This window comes from Talpa occidentalis, unplaced genomic scaffold (assembly GCF_014898055.3).
Source record: "Talpa occidentalis isolate TD23 unplaced genomic scaffold, MPIMG_talOcc4v2.1 talOcc4.12, whole genome shotgun sequence".
NCBI classification, from domain to species: domain Eukaryota; kingdom Metazoa; phylum Chordata; class Mammalia; order Eulipotyphla; family Talpidae; genus Talpa; species Talpa occidentalis.
This window is the reverse complement of record NW_023601212.1, coordinates 86,171,183-86,193,107: the sequence shown is the minus strand read 5'-3', so window position 1 is coordinate 86,193,107 and position 21,925 is coordinate 86,171,183. Positions and strand designations below refer to the sequence as shown.

General features: G+C 54.2%; 1 protein-coding gene across 5 annotated transcripts; it reads right to left on the bottom strand.

The window, feature by feature from the left end:
• Positions 1 to 719: 719 nt before the first annotated feature.
• MVP (major vault protein) lies at positions 720 to 21,819 on the bottom strand. Of its 5 annotated transcripts, none has more exons than XM_037507262.2 (15): positions 21,709 to 21,819; positions 16,405 to 16,537; positions 16,033 to 16,228; positions 10,306 to 10,429; positions 10,088 to 10,219; positions 9,222 to 9,316; positions 8,695 to 8,931; positions 6,962 to 7,243; positions 5,859 to 6,103; positions 5,574 to 5,771; positions 4,341 to 4,727; positions 3,502 to 3,618; positions 2,974 to 3,100; positions 2,369 to 2,557; positions 720 to 1,724 (listed from the first exon to the last, which is right to left on the bottom strand). In XM_037507262.2, exons 2-15 carry the CDS (start codon positions 16,527 to 16,529, stop codon positions 1,518 to 1,520), a joined length of 2,661 nt encoding a protein of 886 aa, XP_037363159.1. In that variant the 5' UTR covers positions 16,530 to 16,537; positions 21,709 to 21,819; the 3' UTR covers positions 720 to 1,517. The 5 variants fall into 5 exon arrangements, with proteins under 5 accessions (XP_037363159.1, XP_054549720.1, XP_054549721.1 ...); XM_054693745.1 differs by lacking the exon at positions 21,709 to 21,819 and adding an exon at positions 18,940 to 21,321; XM_054693746.1 differs by lacking the exon at positions 21,709 to 21,819 and adding an exon at positions 17,863 to 18,928.
• Positions 21,820 to 21,925: the final 106 nt, after the last annotated feature.

The window sequence follows — 21,925 nt, the reverse complement described above, 5'->3', positions numbered from 1 at the left end:
CCTTCTCTGGCAACCCCCAACCACTGAGGGGTGGGGGAGAGAGGTGGGATAGGGTTAGGAAGGGATGGGGCTTTTTGCTGTTATGTGGGACAGGGTGGGAGAGCTATGGGAGGTTTCCAGCGGTGAATTACAGGGATGACAAAATCCAAACTGGGCAAGAAGTGAAAGGCGTGGGCAGTGTTATCTTCAAGGAAGTGGTTGGGGTCAAAGTCCCTGAAGCCTGGGACTGGAGGAATGGTGAGGCAGGAGTGAGGTTTCAGAGGCAGCCTGGTTATTAGGAATGACAAGGGGTGGCCCTGTGAGTCAGTGGCTGAGACAAGAAGGGACATACCCACCCAGGACAACATTGAGGCCCTTGGCAATCAGCTGTGCTAACACAGCACTCAGTGTGCCAGGTCCCAGATGGAGAGCTTTAAGTTAATTGCCCCTCCAAGGGAGGATGGAGGACTTGGTGGGGGGGAGGGGAGGAAGCTCTTCCGTCAGCACTAAGCTGGGAGCATCACTGCGCTTGGGTTAATCAGGCAGCACCTGGCCTTGACAAGCTCAGACTTGAGTGGAGCCGCTGGCACACAAATGAGACTCCACTTGGAAAGAGACAAGATTGATGGGATCAGGCCCCAGTGGAGAAAAGGAATAAGACTAAAATAGCACCAAGCTTACTCCAAAGGGGAATTGCTGGCCCGTTTCACAAAGAAAATAATCAGTGGTCAAGTTGCCTTTTTTAATCACACAGTGAATAAGTCCAAACTTTTCCTTACCCCTCCCCAGGAACCTTTATTTCCTCAGCAGAGATGGGGTGGGCCTGGCAGCTGTCACACTACCTGGGCAGAAGGGCTGGCGTGCCTGGCAGCCTCTACTTGTGTGCCTGTTCTGATGGCGCCTGTCTGGATTCCTCCTTGGTTGTGGGGGAGGTTGGGAAGGTACCCCCCTCTCTCTCGATGCTCCAGAAGAGCCGATATCAGAAGCCCAGGTGGTATTCCAGCTCCTGTCACCCCTGGGTGGGGTTCTTTCTGGCATCCCCATCTGAGAAGGGACAAGTGCACAGCAGCAGGTGCTGCCAGTTTGCAGTGTGGCCAGCAGGTGGCACCAGAGGGCGCCTCACAAGTGCTGGGGCTGGGAGGTGCGGAAGGATGCACCCACAGCCAGGAGGACAGATTCCAGAACTCCCTGGCCACGCCAGAAAAGATGCTGCCGTTCCCAGAGGGGCTGACCAAGCAGGCCCCATCATCTTCCCTATCTGGAGTCTAGCAAAGCTGACTACCAAAAGGATAGCCTGGCGGGCAAGACCTTGGGAACGCATGCCTTAGGACTAGCCCTCAGGGGCCTCTGCTGCCTCTACAGATCTGGTAAACTAGCAATTAGTAACTATCTTATTATTTGGGGGCTTTCCATATCCCTGCTGCCCTCCAACACACAGTTAGGATTCCCTGTGATGTAGACTTAACGTAACAGAAAGGATTTAAACATCCAGAAGTGTCCGTTCTATTTATTGGTGCAGAAAAGAACTAAGGTATGATTTAGTTGTTTGCAGGAGCTTGAGGGACAGAGGGAGTCTGGAGAATCACGCCTTCTTGGGAGCCAGGTACCAGAGCTGCCTTTTTGGCTGAGGATTGGGCCTCAGGCCCTAGCCCCAGCAGACCATAGGCTGTGTTGAAGAGGTTGATGGGAGTGGAGCCATCAGTGATGAGGGTTGATTTCAGGCCCAGGCTCTGGAGCAGTTTGACCTGGAGAGCATGAGGAGGTCAAGAGGTTAGGTCAGATCCCGGTTCCTCCTCTGAGCCCCTTGCCTGCCTCTCTGGGCTGAGCCACCCCTAACTGGCCCTACACTGCTGCCACTGCCCAAGCCAACCTCTTGGGTTAGTCAGTGACAAGGAGGAGTTAAATGGACCCACCCACTCTGGGGCGTGGATGGGTTGGCAAGATCTGGCCCCTGCCTGCCGCTGCCCCCAGAGCCCACCATCCCACCCTTCACCTGCCAGGCTGCAGCCACTCCTTCTCTTCCTGAAATGCACGTTTGGGTGAGTCTTTGTACTTGGATCCTCCACTGGGAGGCTCCTGTCAATTTTGCATAGTGGCCCCTCTTCAGATAGGCCCTCCTTAAGCCAGCTAGTTGGGGGAGACACCACCTGTCCCCGTCACCTGCTGCAATGTCACAGACCAGTGTCCCATCTGCCTATCTCCCACCCCTGGGAACCTAGGAGAGTGCCTGATAGGACACCAGGCTCAAGGGATACCGACCAGGTCATGGAACACAGGGACAGTTTAGCTGAAACTTGTGATCCCCAATATCTCTACATATATGCAGGGAGAGGCCTCCCTGGGTTCCAAGAACCGCCCCTGCACATGCATACACTTCCGTGCCCCTCACCTGCATCTCCGGCCCAGCCACAGCAAGGTCCCTGATGGTGCTGGGACCCAGGGCCTCCGTCATCTGCTTGAACTTATTCACTTCCACCTCGGCCAGCTGCTGGGCCTTCTTCACCTCCAGCTCCAGCTGGGATCGGGCATAAGCCAGTTCTAGCTCTCGCACTTTCTGCACCCGCTGGAGCTCAGCCTCCTGGAAGGCGAAAAAGCAGTGTACTTTCAATTGTGTGGCCCCTGAAATTGTCTAGTAGGTCACCTAGCAAGCTGGAGGGAACTGAGGTGGAAGGGACAAGTCGTTAACTTATGGTCTGTAAGGTACGAATCCCTGTTGGCACTTCCCTGTTGGCAAGGGAGCCCTCCATCCAAGCTCAGCCCCTTTTCTGTGAAAGATAATTCTCATCTTAATGGGATTTCGAACATTAAGATCATGCGTGTCTCACCTGGCCAAGGTGGGCGTGTATCTGTGAGCAGGCTAGAACACTCCTTGCCTTGTTACAGAGCAAGCACTTGTAAACCACAAAGGACTTTCTCTACATTCGGGCGCCTGATACCTTCCTCTACTTTCAGAGCTGCAGCCCACACCCTGCCACTGGCATCTCCCCCACTCACAGTCTCAATGGCCAGCGCCTGGGCTTTCAGCTTGGCCTGCAACACGGAGCCTTCACCCTCGATGCGTGCGGCCTCCGCCCGGGACTCAGCCTCTGCCTTGGCAGTCCCGGTGCTCTCCACGGCAGTGCTGGGGACACAGGCAGAGTCAGGAGACCCAGGGAGAGCCCAGCCCAGCCCCCCTGGGCTTAGGCTGAGCGGTTATGCATGTGCCCATACCACCTCACTGCCCCACCAGCTGCTTCTCCGAGCCCCTCTCTGTCTTTTCCCTGGTTCTTCAAGCACTGGGTACAGTCAGAAGCGTGGAAGGTGAGAGAATTCACCAGAGTCAGAGCGGGGAGCAGAGCAGGCAGAAGGACCGAGGTACACTGCTGAGGGGAGCAGTGGGAGGCAGGAGAGGTCTGTGCGCCATGTGGGACCCTCACCTGGTGGCCGGGGATCGAACCAGCACCGCGAGGCTACGGGCAGCTTCGCAACCCAGCGCTCAACCACTGCGCCAACGGGGAGGCCCTTCCCTGGTTCTTGACCCACCTCAGAGCCTCCAGCTCCAAGAGTTCCCTGCGCGCCTTTTCAGCTTCTGATTGGTCCAAGATCTTCTGCCTCTCCAGCCGGCCTCGGGCTTCTTGCTCCAGTCTCTGAGCCTCGTGTCTGGATGGGGAAGGAGACAGTCAGAGGCGGGAGTGGGGCCAGAACTTAAACTGGAGCTCAGGGGCTGGGGCAAACACTCTGTCAGGTGCCCAGCACAAACCCTGGCCTCTGGCGGCACCCAACGTGCTAATAGGAGAATCATGCGCACCACGAGCCAGGGGCCTCTGTGCACAGGCAAGGCCATGGTGACCAAGTTCCTCCCAGTGAGAAAAAAACAAGTGGATAAAGATGATCTCAGAACAGGTGAAGCAATGACAACTGGGCAAAGAGGGCACTGCTTAGGGTAGGAAGCCAAGGGCTCTCCAGGGTGCTGAGCTTTAGGCTGAGGCCAGAGGAGAGGCCTGAAAGCACCCTAGAGAAAGAACATTCTGAGCAGAGGGAACCCCAGCTGTACATCTGAGGCCAGAAAGGAGCTGGTGGTCTGGAGCACAGGAGCTCAGGGAGAGCTTCCAGAAACACTGGACAGGGAGGTGGGCACAGCAGGGCTGGGAGAGTGCGAAGGCCGCAGTTTGGGTTGTAGCATGGCAAGGCGAGAAGCCACGGGAGCAGAGGGGCGTCTATTCACACGATGGGGGTCACGCTATCTGCTGGTGAGGAGCATGGCAGGCTGACTGTCAAGGGAAGGGGGTGCCATGATCGCCTTATCTCAGCTGGGGGCTGGAGATGGGGGCCCTGGAGGGGTGTGGCCCACAGCGGGCACTGGGCCCTCAGCCCTCACTCACTTGGCGGCTGCCTCCTGGGAGTTGGTGGTGATCTCGATGGCCAGCTGGACGCTGCGCTGCAGGGCATCCCGGGTCCTCTGGTCCACGGGCTCCACTGACTGCACATCCACGCTGCTGACCACCAGTCCGTTTTGAGGGAAGACGGCCCGGTCCCGGGGCTGAGGTAGGGCGAGGCTCCCGGTCCCCTTGTCTTCCTGGGTCTCGAAGCCAAAGACGGCAGTGCGAATGATGCGGGCAGAGTTCTTGTGGAAGTCATCGAAGGTGACAGAAGCCACAGCCCCCCGCACCCGGGAGGCAATAGCCTTACAGGCGTCCCCCACGAAGTCGGGCACTGCGAAGATCTTGGCTGCCTCTTGGGGGTCCCTCTGGTCACTCAGGTCAAAGTGCCTGTGAACAGAGGCCCAGGACAATGAAGCCATCTGCTTCCAGGAAACAGAAACCCTCTCACCTTTGAAAAGGAGACTCTACACCTTCCCTCTGTGGCTGGGCAGGGCCCCTCAGGGTAGGCAGTGCCCACCATGTGCCAGATGAGGGCCTGTTCCTATTTCATTTTTTCAGCCACCCAGCACGGAGATGAGCCTTATTCCCAATTTACAAGTAAGGAAACAGGAGCAGTGTGGTTGTGACAGGTCCAAAGTCACACTACCAGTGGCCAGCAGGCAGCGTGGCTCCAGGGCCTGTGTGCCTCACAAGCACGCTGCAGCACCCCTGAAGTTGTCAGTTACCCATGTGCCTGTCACAGTCCTGGCCTCTCCACCAAGGGGTGGGGAACAGGTGACTGGGGAGTTGTCCAGCACTGCTCCTATGTGCAGCTGACCCCCTAATTCTAACATATGACCTCAACTGGTGTAGGACCCTGCAGTTCTCGATGTACCCTTCAACCACCTGTGAAGTTAATGGGCATCATTCTCAGATTGCAAAGCCAAAGAAAGGTGCCAAGTCACTTGCACAGGTCCACAGCCAGCACAGGGCAGGCCTGGGGTGCAGCCCAAGACAGCAGGCTCCATAGCAAGGGGCCCGCCTGCCACAGGTCGTGTCCATCTGACCTTTTCATGACCCTGCAATTTGGTGTTTGCACATAGCTGAGTGTCCTCCTAATGTGTACCCCAAAAACTGCTCCCAGAAGTGTTCCTCCACCATTGCGTGAACCCCTGGGGCTTCCCTCCTCTCCACAGAGGGCATGGAGTCCGGCACTCTGCCCACAGGAGCTCGGGCCAAGTCCTCTGTGCTCACCAGTTATATGCCAGCTGCAGCTGCAGCCTGGCATGGTCCGCGGTTTCGATGGTGATGACGTCTGTGAAGAAGTCAGGCCCGAGCAGCAGGCAGAGCGCACGGCGGGCGTGGGGGCGCTTGGGCCGGCCGGCTGACAGGGACAGCACCGTGAACTGCTCCTCAGGCCCCAGCGACACCAGCTCAGGCCCAAAGACCACGCTGCAGAGGGAGCGGGAGTCAGACAGCTGGAGCGCCCCTCCCACTGTGCCCCTTCCACTGCACCCCCGGCCCAGGCTGGCCCCTCACCGAGCTTTCTTGGCCCTGTAGTCGTACACCTGCACCGCGGCATTGTGAGGGACGCGGTAGCTGACCACGCGGGTCTTGTTCCGAGGCGCAGGGGGCGGGAAGTTCTTGCCTATGTTCATCTCACCCCGGTCTGCCAGGGGGTCCTGCCCCTTGTTCAGCAGCATCTCCACCCCAGGGGGCAGCTCTTTTTCCCACAGGACTTCGTCCTGGGTCAGCATGTAGGTGCTTCCAATGACAGCACGCACCTGGAGAAAGGAGGGCAGGTGACATCACCAGCGAGGGGGAGGGGAGAGGCCCGCCAGCATCCTGAGGCAAAAGTGGTCGGGTTGGGGTACGCCTGCCTCTGGAATGAGGCTGCATTCAGGGTGACCCCTCTGGGCGAGCTACTTCACCCCTGTGATTCAGTCCCTTATCTGCCTGAGAGCGGGGCCCCTCCTAGAGTGAGGAATGGATGGCATCCCACACACCCCGCACTCAGAACTGGGCATGTGGCAAGTGCCGCATGGTATTTTTTTTCCTTCAGTGTTTCAAAGGTGATGCATAGCTGGGGACGACCGTGGCAGCCTGCCTGGATATTATTTCTTCTGGAATTTTTCTTCCTGGGGCAGCTTGAGGGCAACCTGGGGACAGACACAGCCCCAGGAAATGGTAGCATATAGTTCCTAGGTTTCTGAGCTCTACTTCTAGGCCGGATTCTTAGAGAAAGGTTGGAGATGTGGTCCAAGGTCCAACCAAGGTCCAGGTTTCAGGTAAAAGAGTGCACCTGGGCGTGGGCCTGGGGCGGGGGCCGTAGGGAGGAGGAGGTTGGCTCTTGCCCCGGTAAGACTTTCATGGGTGGGGGCACAGATCTGCAGTAGGGACAGGGTCCCCATCCTAAAGCCTGGCTCATCTTGCTTGGGGGTTTCTGCAATTTGAAGTTAGATAGTTAAGACAAAGGGAAGGCCCCATTACATGACAGGCCCTTGTACCTACCAGCCAGTCTCTGAGATGTTGCTGTGGGTGCCGAGTCCTCTCCCCTGCCTCCACCGCGCCCTCCTCCTCAGCAGCGCCAGCCGCTCCCTTAGTGCCCACCCAGCAGGGACAGTGCCCACCCCCGCCGTTACCTTTCCTGTCTTGATGTCCTGCACATAGATGCCCTCGTTCTCGTCCAAAGGGATGGCCTGGCGCTCTTCTACCACCTCCACCTTGGCAGGCGGCACGTACTCCAGGGGGCCGCGGATGAGCCAGCAGTCGCCAGCCTGGCGGAAGACCTTCTCCTGGCCTTCGCCCTCCTGAAGAGGTTGCAGGGCCCGGAGCAACAGCCCCTGCTGCTCCGACAGCACGTACACATCCTGGATGCCCCGTTCCAGAGTCTCGCCCGGCTGGAGGAAAAAGGACTTCTCTCCCTGCAAGGGAGATGGGGTTAGGAGGGCTGCCGCCAGAATGTGGGTCACTGCCCACGTGGCCTTGGGCTTGTGTTGAGGATGGGAGCCCAAAAAGCAGCTCCTCGTCCCCACATTACAGAATGTGAAGTGTGGCCTGGGCTGGGAGCTCCCCACCACCGTCTGCAGGCCTCGCCTGACCAGACCTGCCCTCGATACGCCCCAGACAGTCAGGGTTGGAGCTCACAACTCAACAGTTAAGAATTAACTGACCCTTGCTCTTTGCTTTGCCCTCACTCTGTTTTCTAGGGGCAGTGTAAGTCCTGGGTTGGCAAACTCTCATCTTTGGGCCAGAGTCTTAAAAAAAACATTTGATATATAATCCACCTGCCATAAAAGTTACCCATATAAAGGGCACAATTCAATTGTTTTGGTATATCCAGAGTTGGCCAACCAGTACTATTACTGAATTCCAGGACATTCTCATTACCCTGAGAAGAAACCCCATGCCCAGTAGCAGTAGTGCCCATTTGCAGCCTCCACCAACCAGTAATCTATTTTCTGTTCAGGATGTACCGATTCTGGACATTTCATACACAGTACATGTATGATGTGGGGCCTTGTATGTCTGGCTTCTTTTGCTAAGAGGAATGTTTAAGTTTCCCTACTTTGTGACATGGTAGTTATCATTTTATAGATAACGATATTCCATTGTATGGATTTACCACAATCTTTTTTGTTTTATGCATTTTTTTTTTTTACATTGCTCAGAATTCTCCATCTTGCCCTATTACTACACGTAATGCCCAATATTCTGACTATTCCTCTTTCTGAAGCAAGTGAGACTCCTCAGTCATCTTCAGTTAGCTATCTGCAAATATTCTCCCATTAACACTCCTTGTATAACCACCTTGACTCCTCCTTTCTCCCTCCCACCCCACCTTAACCTCGATGTACTACAGTTTTATTCATTCAACCACCTATGGTCGCTTTTTCCACTTCCTGTTATTGCAAACACAACGCTGCAGGACCGCAACAGCGCTCCTTTGTGACAAGCTGTGACGCTACAACAGACTTGTGTAGTTGCAACAAAAACCAAACAGCTCACAAGTCTAACGTATTTATGATCTGGCCCTTTAGAGGAAAAATGTGCCAACTTCTGGTGGCCCCACACGCCACCAGGGTTTACCCTGGACAGTAAGGTAAACCACGAGATTTATTTTACACGGGGTGACAAAGTTTCCAGAACAGAGGAGGGCGAACCAGGAGAATCTTTCCAGTCTGGAGGTAGCAGGTAGGGCCAGGGAACGCACCCGGAACAGGCAGTGTGTGATCTTGGGTCAGGTTGCCAGGGAGCTCAATGGCACAGGGAGCCATAACAAAGGTGTTTCCCAAACATGGGAGGGGAGAAGGGGGCAGGTGGCAGGGCCTCATGCCACTGTAGGGGCTTCACCTCTGGGAGAGGAGGAGTTTACCTTGACCACTTGCTTTTGCCCCAGCTGGTTCTTGCCATCCGGTCCTACGGGGTCGAGAATCACACAGTAGTTGTGGGGGCCCAAGGTGGTGATGGGCACAACCCCCAGCACCTCCTCGTAGACATCTGGCACGTGGGCCTCCGTGTCCTGCACCGTCACCAGCCACTCCTCCCCAGTGCGCCGGCTCACGCCCCTCAGGTCTCGGAAGTTCTGCCGAGCCCGCAGGTGCAGGGCCGTCTGCAGAGTGAGATGATGGGGTGTTTGAATAAAGCTACTTCCAACTTCCTCAGGGGGATCTGGGAAACCCACTGGCCACTAAAGTCTCCCAGATTTGGAGTAGAAGTTCTATCAACTTGAGAGAGCTTTTCAAACCTTTTGGATAACCCAGACAGCCCACATGATTGACCACTGAACTTGTTTTCTTGGCCTTAGAAATTTTAACTCTCACTCTGGCACCATACTCTGCCCTCTGCGTGTTCCCTTCCCCCACCCTCTGCCACCCTCCCCAGCCCCCTTAACCCACACACCTTTTCTGTAAGAATCACAGCATCCACCAAGTTCAGAACCTCCTCAAACACTGCTGGGAGGTAAGCACCCACAGTGCGGACCAGCCATTCCTCTCCTGGAACAAAGGAGTCAGGGTCAAAGGTCACACAGGTGGGGGGGCCCTCCCCCGGGCAGCAGTTGCCCCTTCCCACAGCCGAGGCAGCAGGGCATCCCCAGGACTGTGAAGGCCAAGAGATGCCACAACCCCCTGCCGGGCTCAAAGGCTAGACAGTAGTCCTGGTAATCATATCTTTCCTTGGGGCCAGGGGAAAATTACCCCCTATTCTGGGGTTAAGGGCCCAAGTGCACTACGCAGATACCTGGCTATGCCTTAGTGACGCAGTGAAGACCTTCCTCTGAAGTGGGCAGCAGAACTGCCCGTTACAGTGTGGATGTCTGGTTTACTGGAGGAGCAGGAGTAGCTGGGCACAAGTTGCAGCCTCACGCTTCCTGGCCCTAAACCCGGCCAGTATCTTAATTCCAGTTTATCACAGGAAACTGGGAATAATGCCGCAAGGCCCTCTGAGGACTAAGTTCGTTCCTAATAAACCACACCTGGCACAGAGGCAGCCCTGCATTTAAGACATTTTGCTCATTGCATTTTGTCAAGTAGAGCGGCTAATGGCGCACGAACACCTGCTTCGCTCATCTCGAGACAGACTCGTGGCTGCCCCCGCTCAGGGAAAAGGGCGGGGACAGAAGTGTTCATCCACAGATCTTGCTGACAGGGCCAGGACTAGGGTGGGGAAGGCAGCTCACAAGAAACACCGGTGAACACCTTCTCCCAGACTATAAGTGCCTGTCCCCCACCTCCCGCACAGGCCCTCTGTCACCCTCTGCACCCCACCTGTCACCCGCTCCTTCCGATCCCGGTCTAGGCACTCCTTCCGGGCCCTGAGCCGCAGGGCCTGGTTCTGCCTGATGATTGTAGCTTGGATGATCTCCACGACCTCCACCTCCTTCTGGGGGATGTATGTGCCTGCGGAGGGAGATGAGGCAGAGGCTGAAGTTCAGAAGACATCGGGGCTATCATGGGAGCCTTTGGGCCTGATGGAGAGAACTTACCAGGTCCTTCAAATAGCCACTCATCTCCTGCTACCACCTTGTCTCCATTCTTATCCTCAAAATCCAGCAATGCCTTAAGGTGGAGGGCAGTGTTGGGCAAAACGACCTGCAGTGGGGTGACATCCTAGTAGGGGAAAAAGGGGGTCATGGAGGATTCTGTGCTGAGACCAGGACTTACACCCAACAGCCTGGTGGTCAGAGTCCATAGGATCAGCCTTTATAGGTCCTGCAATAAGCAGGTAGGATGTACAAGGCAGGGGTAGGCCCCAGCCACCTTGTCGAAAGAAGTAAGGGGGAGTCCACAGAGCAAGATCCCACTGTGATAAGCCAAGGAAACACATTCCTCTGTAGGAAACGCTTAAAATTCATTTTGAACTAGAAACCTACTGGGTAGAAGGTTTGATGAGATGTGGAAGAAATATCCAGGATGCTGAGTATTTTACTACTGTGCACTGGGCTCTGGAGGGAGTATGGGAGGAGACATAAACTGCTATCTAACAGGGAAGTTTTAAGCATGTGACTTTGTTTTAGGTTACCTCATGGTCACAAGATAGCCACTATGCTCCAGTCATCACATCTCCTTCCATCAGGATGGGGGATCTGGCAAAAACTGGCCCAATCTTTTAGATGTTTGTAGATGTTTCTACAAATAAGACTTCACTCGATTTTTGGTCTGAGGGAAAGGAGGCTCAAAAAGAGTTAAAAAAGGGGGCCTCCCCGGTGGCACAGCGGGTTGATCACCACGCTGTGGGGTTGTCTGCAATCTCTGCAGCGCGGGTTTGATTCCCGGCCTGAACCCGGCCAGTCAGGGAGAAACCTGCATGGTGCGGCAGATGTCTCCTGGCTCGCCCGCTGCTCCCCTCAGCAGTGTCTTTGGTCCGTCTGCCTGTTCTGCTCCCTGGTCTCTCTGGTGAATTCTCTCGCCCTCCCACGCCTCTGACCTGTACCCCAGTTCTTTTAAAAATAAAATAAAAATATTAAAAAAAAAAGTTACTCTCACTTAAAAAAAAAAAAAAGGCAAAAAAGGGACACGACTGTGGTCACATCAGCAAGGAACAGAATTGGGACTGGAACTTCAGTCCTCAGTGACACCTACCCTGCCTCTCCTCACTGACCAGAGTGGCCCGGGGCAGAAGGTCGAGGAACTCTACCCACTGACCCCACCACGGTGCAAGGGAGGCAGAGCTGGAGCCGACAGCTTTCACCGTAGGGTGCTCAGTTGGCTGTGGTGGAGGCGAGACAGAGCCCAGTCTGTGGAGTTTAAGTCCCACCAAGGGGGAAGTCCATTCTCTCCAAGCAGACTGTGAACAGTATCGAGGAAGTGAGAGCTCAGAAGCTGAGATGAAGGAGAAATTAGGGAAAGTTCCGGAAAGTGGCATTTGAACTAGGACTTAAAGGAAGGGCTGGCTTTTGACACCAACTGAGAGGAGAAGGTAAGTGTTCTAGAAAGAGCTCAGTATGATTTTGCCTTCCCCTATCTCCTCTATCGTCACTCCCTAGATGTCCCATCGCAGAACCAAGTCTCTCTTCCTCTCTCCCTGCCATCACCCTCACTTAAGTCACCAACATGTGTCACCTAGATGAAGGAACCATCTTCACCTGGTGTCCAGGCCACCACCTTTGTCTCCTTCCGGTTTGGCCCCTGCTGCACCTCCCCCTGCAGTGACCTTTAGGGCTAATGGCTTTCGCCACCGTCCCTAGGTCCGGCTGGGCAAGGAACCAGCGCGCAGGGGGAGAACAGCAAACTCCCTGAAGACATAGATAAGACGGAAGCCTGTTGAAAGATAACGACCCCCAGGAGCCACTACAGGAATGCTGACCGCATGGAACCTTATCTCGCCTTCTCAAGGCCCACAGACTTTATTCTAATACAACTGTCTCTCTAAAATCTTTTCTCTTTCTAAAAATCTTTTCTCTTTCTCTGTCTAAAAAGGTCATTGGTTTGCTGATTAAAAAAGAACATACGAAATCTAATAACTAGGCTAATTCAAATGAAACGTTACTAAACTCTGTGTATTAATAGAACTGTTAGCTTAATAATTTCTCTGTTGTATGCTTAGCCTTGTTAGTATTAATCTTAATGATAAAAATATTACACTGTGAAAAGTAAAACTCACCCGTGCTAATTAATAGTAATTTAGTGAGTAGTTAAAACAAAAAAGTAATCACATAAAACAAAAAGAAAAATTAATAGCCTAACTACTTAGGAATGCGCCTGGGTCCAGATGTAAATCACTGCCCTGTCAATGATAAGCTAAACCTATAAGCAAGCTGATTTCTTCACTGATGTTCGCCATTCCTATGCCTTTAGAAAAACATATATATACTGGTCACCAACTCAAAGAAAATTACACTCAGATTTACACTCTCTCTTGAAGTGTGTCTGTTTGTCATTTCTTTTTTTTTTTTTTTTTTTAGAGAGGCATGTTTTTATTTATTTATTTGTTTGTTTGTTTTGTTTATACAAGCACTGGGTACAGTCAGAAGCGCGGGAGGGTGAGAGAATTCACCAGAGCCAGAGCGGGGAGCAGAGCAGGCAGAAGGACCAAGGTACACTGCTGAGGGGAGCAGCGGGCGGCAGGAGAGGTCTGCGCGCCATGTGGGACCCTCCTCCGGTGGCCGGGGAGCAGCCGGGGATCGAACCTGCGCCGCCGAGGCCGCAGGCAGCTTCGCAACCCAGCGCTCAACCGCTGCGCCACCGGGGAGGCCCTGTTTGTCATTTCTTTAACCGAATCCCTGACCACCCTGTGCAATCTCTCAACCCTGAGACGGCCTCATCGTTCACTGCTGTGCTGGTCTGCGGCAGGCCCCCACACCATTGCAGGCTTCTGGCCTGGGTACCAGTAGGATCGCCAAGGAAGAGCAGGCACACAGGAGAACGGATGGTTTGGAAGCCCAGGGTGAAGTGGACATCCAGGAAAGGGCTTCTTCAGTCAGTGAGGACTCGAGTCTGCGGCTAAGGTACAAGGTTGGGCACCCTCAACACACAGAAGTCAAGGTCACAAGGGCATGAGTGGGCATACAGGCAGTCAGGACAGAACCTGCAGAGGACAGGGCAGGAGTGGGAGGCTTCAAAGATGAAGATCCACAATGGGTGGGGCTGAGAGGGCCTGAGACACACAGAGGGGCTGCGGTTGAGCTGTTCTGGGGCCTTGCCAAAGCCAGTTCAGGGGAGGTGAGAGTGAGGACCGGAAACAGAGGCTTTCAGGAAACAGGGCAGAGAACACCAAGGACAAGATGTCCAAGCAGGAAAGGGAAGAAAGCAGTAGAAAGCGAGGCGGTGGCTTCATAGCCCCATTCATAACCGCTCACAACTGTGCAAGCCCTGGGGCCGGCGCTTCCTACGGAGCTTGTAGCTTCTACTCGTCATGCTAGTGCGCTGCCAAGGGCACAGGAGGAGGTTTGCGCAACACTGTTTTCCCCTATAGACTGGAAACATCCATGATACTCAGTAGGGGAATGGCTCAACTTCTCCACATCATGGGAAGTTATACAACAATTAAACATAAGACATGTACCAATACGCAAGTTTTTGAAATACACCAGCAAACGACGCCATCGTCCTCAGGCAAACAGCTTAGAGGCCGCTACTATTCCACTACATAGCTATGTTACCGCACAGACATATCTAGAAGTGTACACCCCAAATGGGTGACAGATAATCCTGGGGAGCAGAGAGTAGATATTGGTGGTGGAAGTCAGAGGACTTTATAGCCTCACAGATGCGTCCCTTAGAAAGGCTTGTAGGAGAACACCTCTAAAGCCAGAACACAAGAGAAGGGGGGGACAGGCTTGCTGGCCAAGAGCAGGGCATCAGCAGCGGGGAGTGACAGAAGCTGGAGGTGGGGGGCGGGGGACAGATCTCAAGACACAGAAGGAGGAATCAGGTCCCCGGGTCCACTGCCTGGAGGGGTGCCTCCTCAAGGTGCCCCAAGTGGAAAGCAGGTATAAAGGGAAGGGGACACAGACCCAGATCTTGCCAGATGGTCTCAACCTCTAAGGAGGGGACCAAGTTGCTCCAGAGTAAGAGGCAAGTGGTAGGAAGGGACTGGGGAGTGAGAAGTGTTGGGAGGCACACAGGGAAAGCGGAGAGAAAGCTGGCTAGGAAGGATGGGAACACTTAACCCATTAGTTCCTAATAATACTGAGGTGGGGGTGGGTCCATCCACACGCTGATGTTCCAGCAGGAAACCCTCCTGTGGGTGGGCACAGAGTGGCACCCCCGATTCAGGATCAGGTTTCCTGGCAGATCCAGCGCATGAGGGTAAGGAGGTGTTAAACAAGGTTAAGCCGGGGCAGGAAAGATCAGATGAGACTTCAAGACAGGAGAGAAGACGGGATCAAAAGGCCTGAGGGGATCAAAAGGCCTGAGGGGACATGACCCGGGAGGAAGACTCACAGAGGAAGGGGCAGGTGGGAAGCCAACCTAGTGGGAAGTGGGCATGGTACTGGCAGGGGCAGAAGCAGAACAGAAGAGGTGCAGTCAGAGTGGAGGTCACAAAGGCCAAATTGTTGGCGGGTCTTTGCTAGAACATTCTGAGGCTCCTAGGACAGGAGGGTGATGCAAGGGAGGCCTGAGACAGGTATGGCCAGCCCTCAGCAAGGAGGGAAAGGATGACGTCAAACAGAAGTGCATCAAATAGAAGTGTGTGCCAGAAGGAGGAATGTTGCCCTCCTAGTAAGAGAGGCCCTGCCCTCCTGCCCTGGAGCATGTGGGGTTTGAAAGAATGAGTTGGTGGGGGCCGGGGGTGAGGAGTGGAGGAGCAGAGGTGAGAGCAAGGCAGGAATGAGGAGCAGTCTCCACTCCAGGGAGCTTTTAAATATTGGTGCCCAGCTAGGCCCGAGTGCTCCCCACCCAGAGGCAAGGGTCTGAGGTAGGAGCCAAATGTGAGTGACTTTTAACTTTGGACAGTTTCAGAATTAAAGCTCGCGAGACTAGCGCAAAATTCCCCGACATGCTCTACTTGGATTCCATAAGAGGCTGACATTTTAATCATTCTTCATCACTTCCTGTCTCTACACATGCTTCCTCCCCAAAGTGCTCACACTCAAGTGGACAGAATGTCTGAAAACATAAGCAACTGCTTCCAGGGTCAGCAGCGCTGTCAGTAAAGGAGCCCAGAGTGAAGTGGAAAGAAACGACAAGGAGGTGCGGGTAGAACAGTGTGGGGAACGGAGGTGGCACGCTCCCCCGCCACGCCGCCCCCCTTGGCCGGGGTCTGGCTGAAGGCGCCGGCCTCCCCCGGCTGCCCGGGCCACAACCGCAGCCATCGTGTCCCCATCGTGTCCACCGTGGCTGTCACTGCCCACCAGCGTCTGGCTCGGTTCTAGTGAATGAAATGCTTACTCTTGGCACAGTCATTAGTGCCACTCTGAAGCCTGGTGGATAAGCTGGCAAGTTGGTCGACATCTCTGGAAGGAGGGACAAGACTTGTGAGCATGTGGAAGCGGCGGGGAGAAGAGGAAATTTTACCCCTGGCGAGATGTCACCAGGAGGACAGGAGGGTGATGCAAGGAAGGCCTGAGACAGGTGTGGCCAGCCCTCGGCAAGGAGGGAAAGGATGACGTCAAACAGAAGTGCATCAAATAGAAGTGTGTGCCTAGAAGGAGGAATGTTGCCCTGTGAGTAGAAATGTCACCCCCACACTCTCCTCCACAAGGCAATGGGGGGCCCTAGAACAGGGCGGCAGGACAGGGAGAGTGGGGAGTAGGGGGGTAGCCAGGTACCTTTTCTAGAATCTCCCCCGGGTACAAGGGAAAGGGGTCCTGGGCCAGCCGGATCTCCAGGTCTGCGTGGCGGAGCCGCACTTGCCCCGTGGTATCGAACAGCACTGAGCCCTGGTCATCCCGGGACACGGGGTTGGCCACAATGCAATAGTGGCGTGGGGGCACAGTCACCATGCGCATGGGGGCAAACAGGATCCTGGTGGAGAGAAGCCACGTGAGGACGCGGAGCCTCCCCCAGGCCCTCCCGCGCCCGCAGGATGCGGGATGGGAGAGAAAGCTCACCAGAGCGAGAGCCAGTGCTGCTTGGGAGCAGAGAGGAGACGGACAGATGATGCCAGCCAGACTGCCAGCCCTCCCAGTCCCCACACCCACCTCTCATTGTCCTGCCGAATGAACGTCTTGGGCCCAACCTCCACGTGGGACACATTGCTGTTCTGGTCCAGCACATGGATGTAGTGGTACGGGGGGATGCGGATGATGGACGCTTCAGTTTCCATGGGGACTCCTGCGCCCAGGGCAGCACCGAGAGTGACAGAGAAGGTAAAGCCACATGAGCACAGGGGGCCCGCGATGAAGCAGGCAGCTGGGATGGGGGCTCAGTGCCCCTCAGCTCAGGGGATGCCCCCCTTCACTGCCCGCACACCCTCTTCCTTTCTTCCCATCCAAGGCTAAGTAGCCCAACCAGATCTCACCCCTGCCAGGAACTGCCCATGGAAGCCTGGGTCTTTTGCCTCATTCCCACCAACTTTGCCTCCCCTCCCCTGGCTGAAGCAGGAGGGACTTTAGATCAAAGCTTTCCCAGTCTCCAAACCCACATGGAGGCGGCAGAAGTACATGCAGCTGGGAGGGGGGGGGGTGCTGGGGCCTTCAACGCAGGGAGAGGAATCATTCTCAGGAGGAAGCTGACTCCTCCAAGGGCAGGCTCCTTTACTTCAGGGGATTCTAAGGGCCCAGCTGTATTCAAATGCTAGCCAGAAGGTCAAGAACATTTGCATGATCTTTGTCTGCAGCCCTCCCACCTCCGCTCTGCTGGAAGCAATCCTGGGGTGAACTGTTCAGACCTCAACGCCTCTCAAGGAAGGGATTCCTGACTGAATGATCCCTTCACTGAACCAGCTAGGTTAGAAACACCATTACTCTAGGCCTTTCCTCTCCGTCTCTCTCTGGTCTATAGCCACCCTCCGTTCTGTTGGCAAGGGCAAGGTGGTGGTGAGTAGGAGTGGGTACTACATTCCAATCACCCCCACACTAGCTGCTTCTGAATCTGGGTGATTCCATCGGGCCATCCAGTGCTTGCTCTGTTCAGGAACGTCACACCTCCCACCTAAACCCCAGCCCTCCTCCAGCATGCAGTGGACTTTGGACATATCCCTTTGTGTCGTGCAAAGGGAACAATAGTATTAGGCTTAAAGCCTCCCAGTGACTTCAGGCACATTATTTTTGAAACCATCACCAGGAAGGAGTGGTGCCTCATCTACCCCACTCCAACCAGGTGAAGAATGGAGGTGAGGAAGGAGTGGCATGGCACAGGGAAAATAAGGGCCACAAAACTAGTCAGAGCTACAAGAGGCTCAACAGTTTTACTTGACGGCCTCCCTGGTAGCCTAGGGGTTAAGTCTCAACCCTACTGCCACTGTTGTAGAGCAACCCCGATACAAAATAGGGTGCCTGACTGTGGGACCTCACCCGCGCGCTTAAAAGGACTTATCAATGCTCTACTGCAGGCACACGCGAAAGGTTCATAGAAGGTTTATTTACAAGGGAAGGGGAAATGAGGAAATGTACAGCTCAGGGAGAAAAGTGGGAGACAAAGTTTTAAATGAGTCCTACCCGATCCGCCGATCAGGAATCCCAAAATGGCGCTCTGAGAGCTGGCCGCCAGCCAGGAGCTGTGTAGCCAGGAGGCGAGCCATCGCGAGCCCCCCAAGGCCCACGTGTTTGGTTTTTATATCCAACCTGGCTGCCCAACTCCACCCTCAGGTCCCAGCCACCCTCCCTTTGGTGGTGACGGGATTTGTCTTTCCCAATGTCCTGATGGCTTTAGTCTGGAGTGGGGGTGGGGTCCACAAAGCCTGTATGGGATCAGCTCAGGACATCCTTTCCCCCTAACACCACTACGGCCTGAGTTCTATCCCCAGCCAGGGAGCTAACCCATATATGGTGCAGCAGACCTCTCCTGTCTCGCCCGCTGCTCCCCACTCTGTTTCTGGTGAATTCTCTCACCCCCCTGCACCTCTGCCCTACACCCCAGTTCTTATATGCAAAAATAAAAGTTTTACTTGCTTCACATAATCTGTAAGATTTCAATTATTTGTTTACAAGTTGAGTTTCCACAAACTCCAAATTGTTGTTTCTTCTGAAGAATTAGAAGGCTGGGTCGTACATTCCCATATGGCAAAACTGGCAAAAGTCAAGCAGCTGCAGGGCCATTAGGGTGGGACACAAGTTTTCCTGCTTACTAGTCTCCACCACTCCCTATTGTCTTACCCAAGGGCCCCTGCATTCACACCACCTGCCCGGCTCACGTTTAAAGCCCTTTAACTCAGCATTGTCCAACAGGACTTTTCTACAATGATGGAAATAGTCTAAATCTGCGTTGTCTTTGGAATAGCCACACGCAGCAATCAAACACTTGGAAAGTGGCTAACGTGACTGTGGAACTCAATTTCCGTTGGCCAGATTGGCTGGTGAACATCTCTGAGACAGTAGCGCTAAGTAGCTGAGACCCCAATAGGGAGGAGTCACTGGAGGCCACACAGCAAGTCACTGGTACTATCAGGATAGAATCCCACCCTGAGCTTCTCTGACTACAGCACAGTACACTGGGGAGCCGGGGGGCGGGGAGAGGCAGGGCATGGATGCAGCCAGATGGCCTGGGCTTACAATTCCCACTTGCCATTCTCCTACCTCTTAGTGTTTCCTTCATTGCCTTTCCTCACTGTAAAAGACGTTACAGTTTTGACCTGTTTCCTGGTACACTTTTGCACATCAGAGGAATGTTATTCTGCTCCTCATTCTTTTATCTTGTAACTTTGTATGGGATTTGACCTTGATACTTTTCTGCTGTGTGTGTGTGTGTGTGTGTGTTAGTTTCTTTGGTTTTTTCTAACACCAGAGTGCCCTCTTCCGCTGTGTTTCCATAGTGTTCAAAAACACAAGAACTGGCTTTCTGCTTTCCTGGCTGTTCCTGCCCTTTCTCATCTGACCCCTCTCCTTCCTCGCTAACTGCCCCATCCTGCTCACTCATGTCTCCCAAGTCGCTCCCTGATGTGGGTCCCTTCAAGGACCTCTTGGGACTGGGACTCTGCATCTAGTTCTACCCCTTGCAGAGTGGGTGATCTCAGACAAACCCCTTGCCCTCCCTATGCCTGTTTCCTGGCCTATAAACTGGGACTGGATCAGGCTCATCCCTCTAGAGCATCTATCAGAGGGCTGAGCTAACCATCAAGCACTGGGAACAGCCTCCTCCAGCAGCTCTGCCTGTGACGGCCCAGGCAGGGAGTAGCTGGAGGCCCAGCTTCCCTATCTAGTCAGGGGTGTGACCCAGCACCCTGAGGCTCCCTGTTGTACCTGGCATCTTCACCTTGGCCCTCACTTGTTTACTGATCAGGAAAGTGACAAGTCTTGTATCACCCCAGCTGTGGGGTTAGAACGGCAAAGAAGGGGCACCTGACAGCCAAGTGAGGCCTTTCTCCAGATGCTCCATTGCCAGATTCTCTGTGGGGTGGAAGCCTGGCCAGGAAGCCAGATGGGGATAGAGGAAGGGCTAAGAGTACAGGAGGAGGTATGCACAGGGCTCTGTGGGGTCCCACAGGAAGATCTGAATTCTAGAAGGCCATGTAAGACTGGAAGCCAGCCCTGGGAGCAATCTCCAATGGCTTCTTGTTGGACAATTCCCTACCCCCTACAGCCAAGGCCTCTCTACCATCTGTCACCCCAGCTGGGTCCAGTCAGGGGGGCCAAGAGCCTCGCCCAGCTCAGTGACTCAGCTGAGTCATCCTTTGAGCTGAAGGGGCTGGCGTGGTTCCAAGGCCAGGCCCAGGACAATTACCCTCACTTCAGTACCAGGCTCATATTACCTCCCCACCTGCCCTCCTACCATGCTTCAAACTGCCTTCCACCTCGACCACCTGCCAAGTTCACCCAAAAACAGGCTTTCAATGTCTCATAAGCCACAAAAGTGACTCATCCAGGGTCTCTCAGTGGCTCCAGGAAATCATTTGACTCAGGCAGTTGATTTGTAACAAGCCTTGGATTTACGTAGGTGGTTTCCTAGATGATGTGTACAATCACACCACTTGGCTTCCAATCTTATCAGGGCCTCCATCAGACAATGGTTAAGGATTGTGTTGACCTTTGAAAGGGCTTGCCCAGTCTTGGGTTTCTCCCCAATACCTCCAATCCACCCAGACCTCCCTTCAGTGCCTGCTCCTAGATCTGCCCTCTTAGGTCTTTCCTGGGTCACACCTCCGTAAGTTTCATGAGGTTCCTGCAAGAACCAGTCAACTTCACATGCGTAAGGCAAGGTGGCTGGTGCCGTTAACGTATTTAAATCCTCACAAGCTAAAAGGAACTTGCTCAAGAAGGTATCAAGGTCAAAAGACAGCCAGAATTCCACCCCAGGGCTTGTGAGTGTGGAGCCCCTAAAGCAGGAGGCAGATGTGAAGAGTCTAAACAAGAAATTACTTGGGTGGGGCTGGGTATTCCCTAGGAGAGAGTGTCAATGGCTGGTTCAAAGGTGAGCATTTTCTGTCACCTGGGAAGGTGGCACCCAACAAGGAGGTCTGAATATTCAGAAGAACCTTGAGCTCTCACAGGAAGCTGTGAGACCTATTCACATGCCTTGCCCAGAAAGCTCTACCCTGGGCTCCCTGTGTGCCAAGGGTGGAAACAGGAATTTCAGGGAAACAACCATCACCCCTCATGAGAGCCAGTTTCCCCCATAGCCCAGGGGTCACCCAGTGGGGCAGCTGAGCACACAGGGAATATGTGCCTCAAATACTGCTGTCTCTCCCTCCCCACCACCCCCAATTGCTTCACCCTTGAGCACCAGCATCACAGGCTGGTCAGTTAAAATAATCTTCCTGGAATCTCACTTCCCTTTCAGAGAAAAACAGTTTTTGCTCACCAAACTAATCTTCTGGAAACCAAGACTACCCTCTAGATGTCTAAAGCCCAGTCCTGAGTGGGACAGTAGGAAAACCTCAACTTTTGGCGAGTGGAGGGGTCTAGAAGGCAAATCACATTTTAGGAGCTCTGTGGGACAAATCACACGCAGGCTGGGGTGTGGGCGGGTGGGGGGGGACAAGGGGCGAGGGGAATTGAATGCAGAAGATCCCTTAAGATTCCTCTGCTCTTAATTCTGATGTAAGAGCTTGAAGTTGGAGAGGCCTGAGATTTGCAGGGAGGTATTAACAGGATGATAAATTGATTTGCCTTTGTTTTGAAACCCGGGTTAAAAAAAAAAAAAAAAAAAAACCAAAACTCCAAAAATGAAAGCAAAACCTCCCAAGGCAGAGTCTCTACCTATCTCCGCATTCTGGTTCAGAGCGGTCTTACCGGTCCCAGCAGAGGCAAGGCCCTAGAAGGCAGGACAGGGCTAGAGCCAGGAGGGGCACGCGGTCCCACCACTAGTCTCCGGGTTGGAAAACTAGTCTCCCGGTACAGAGTACTTACATCCAAAGGCGCTTCAGGATCTGGCAGCAACAGAAAACTCAGGTAGCAACAGAACTCGGGTCAGCTACTCCCTCACGCAGCCCTAGGGATCACTTCCCAGCAGCAGGGCAGGCTCAGGGGTGGGGCTTGGGCATTTAAAGGGCCCCTGCAGCTGATGTTCATTTCCTGCTCTAGGCAAGTCAACTGCAGCTGCAGGCCCTGCCCCTCATGCCATGCC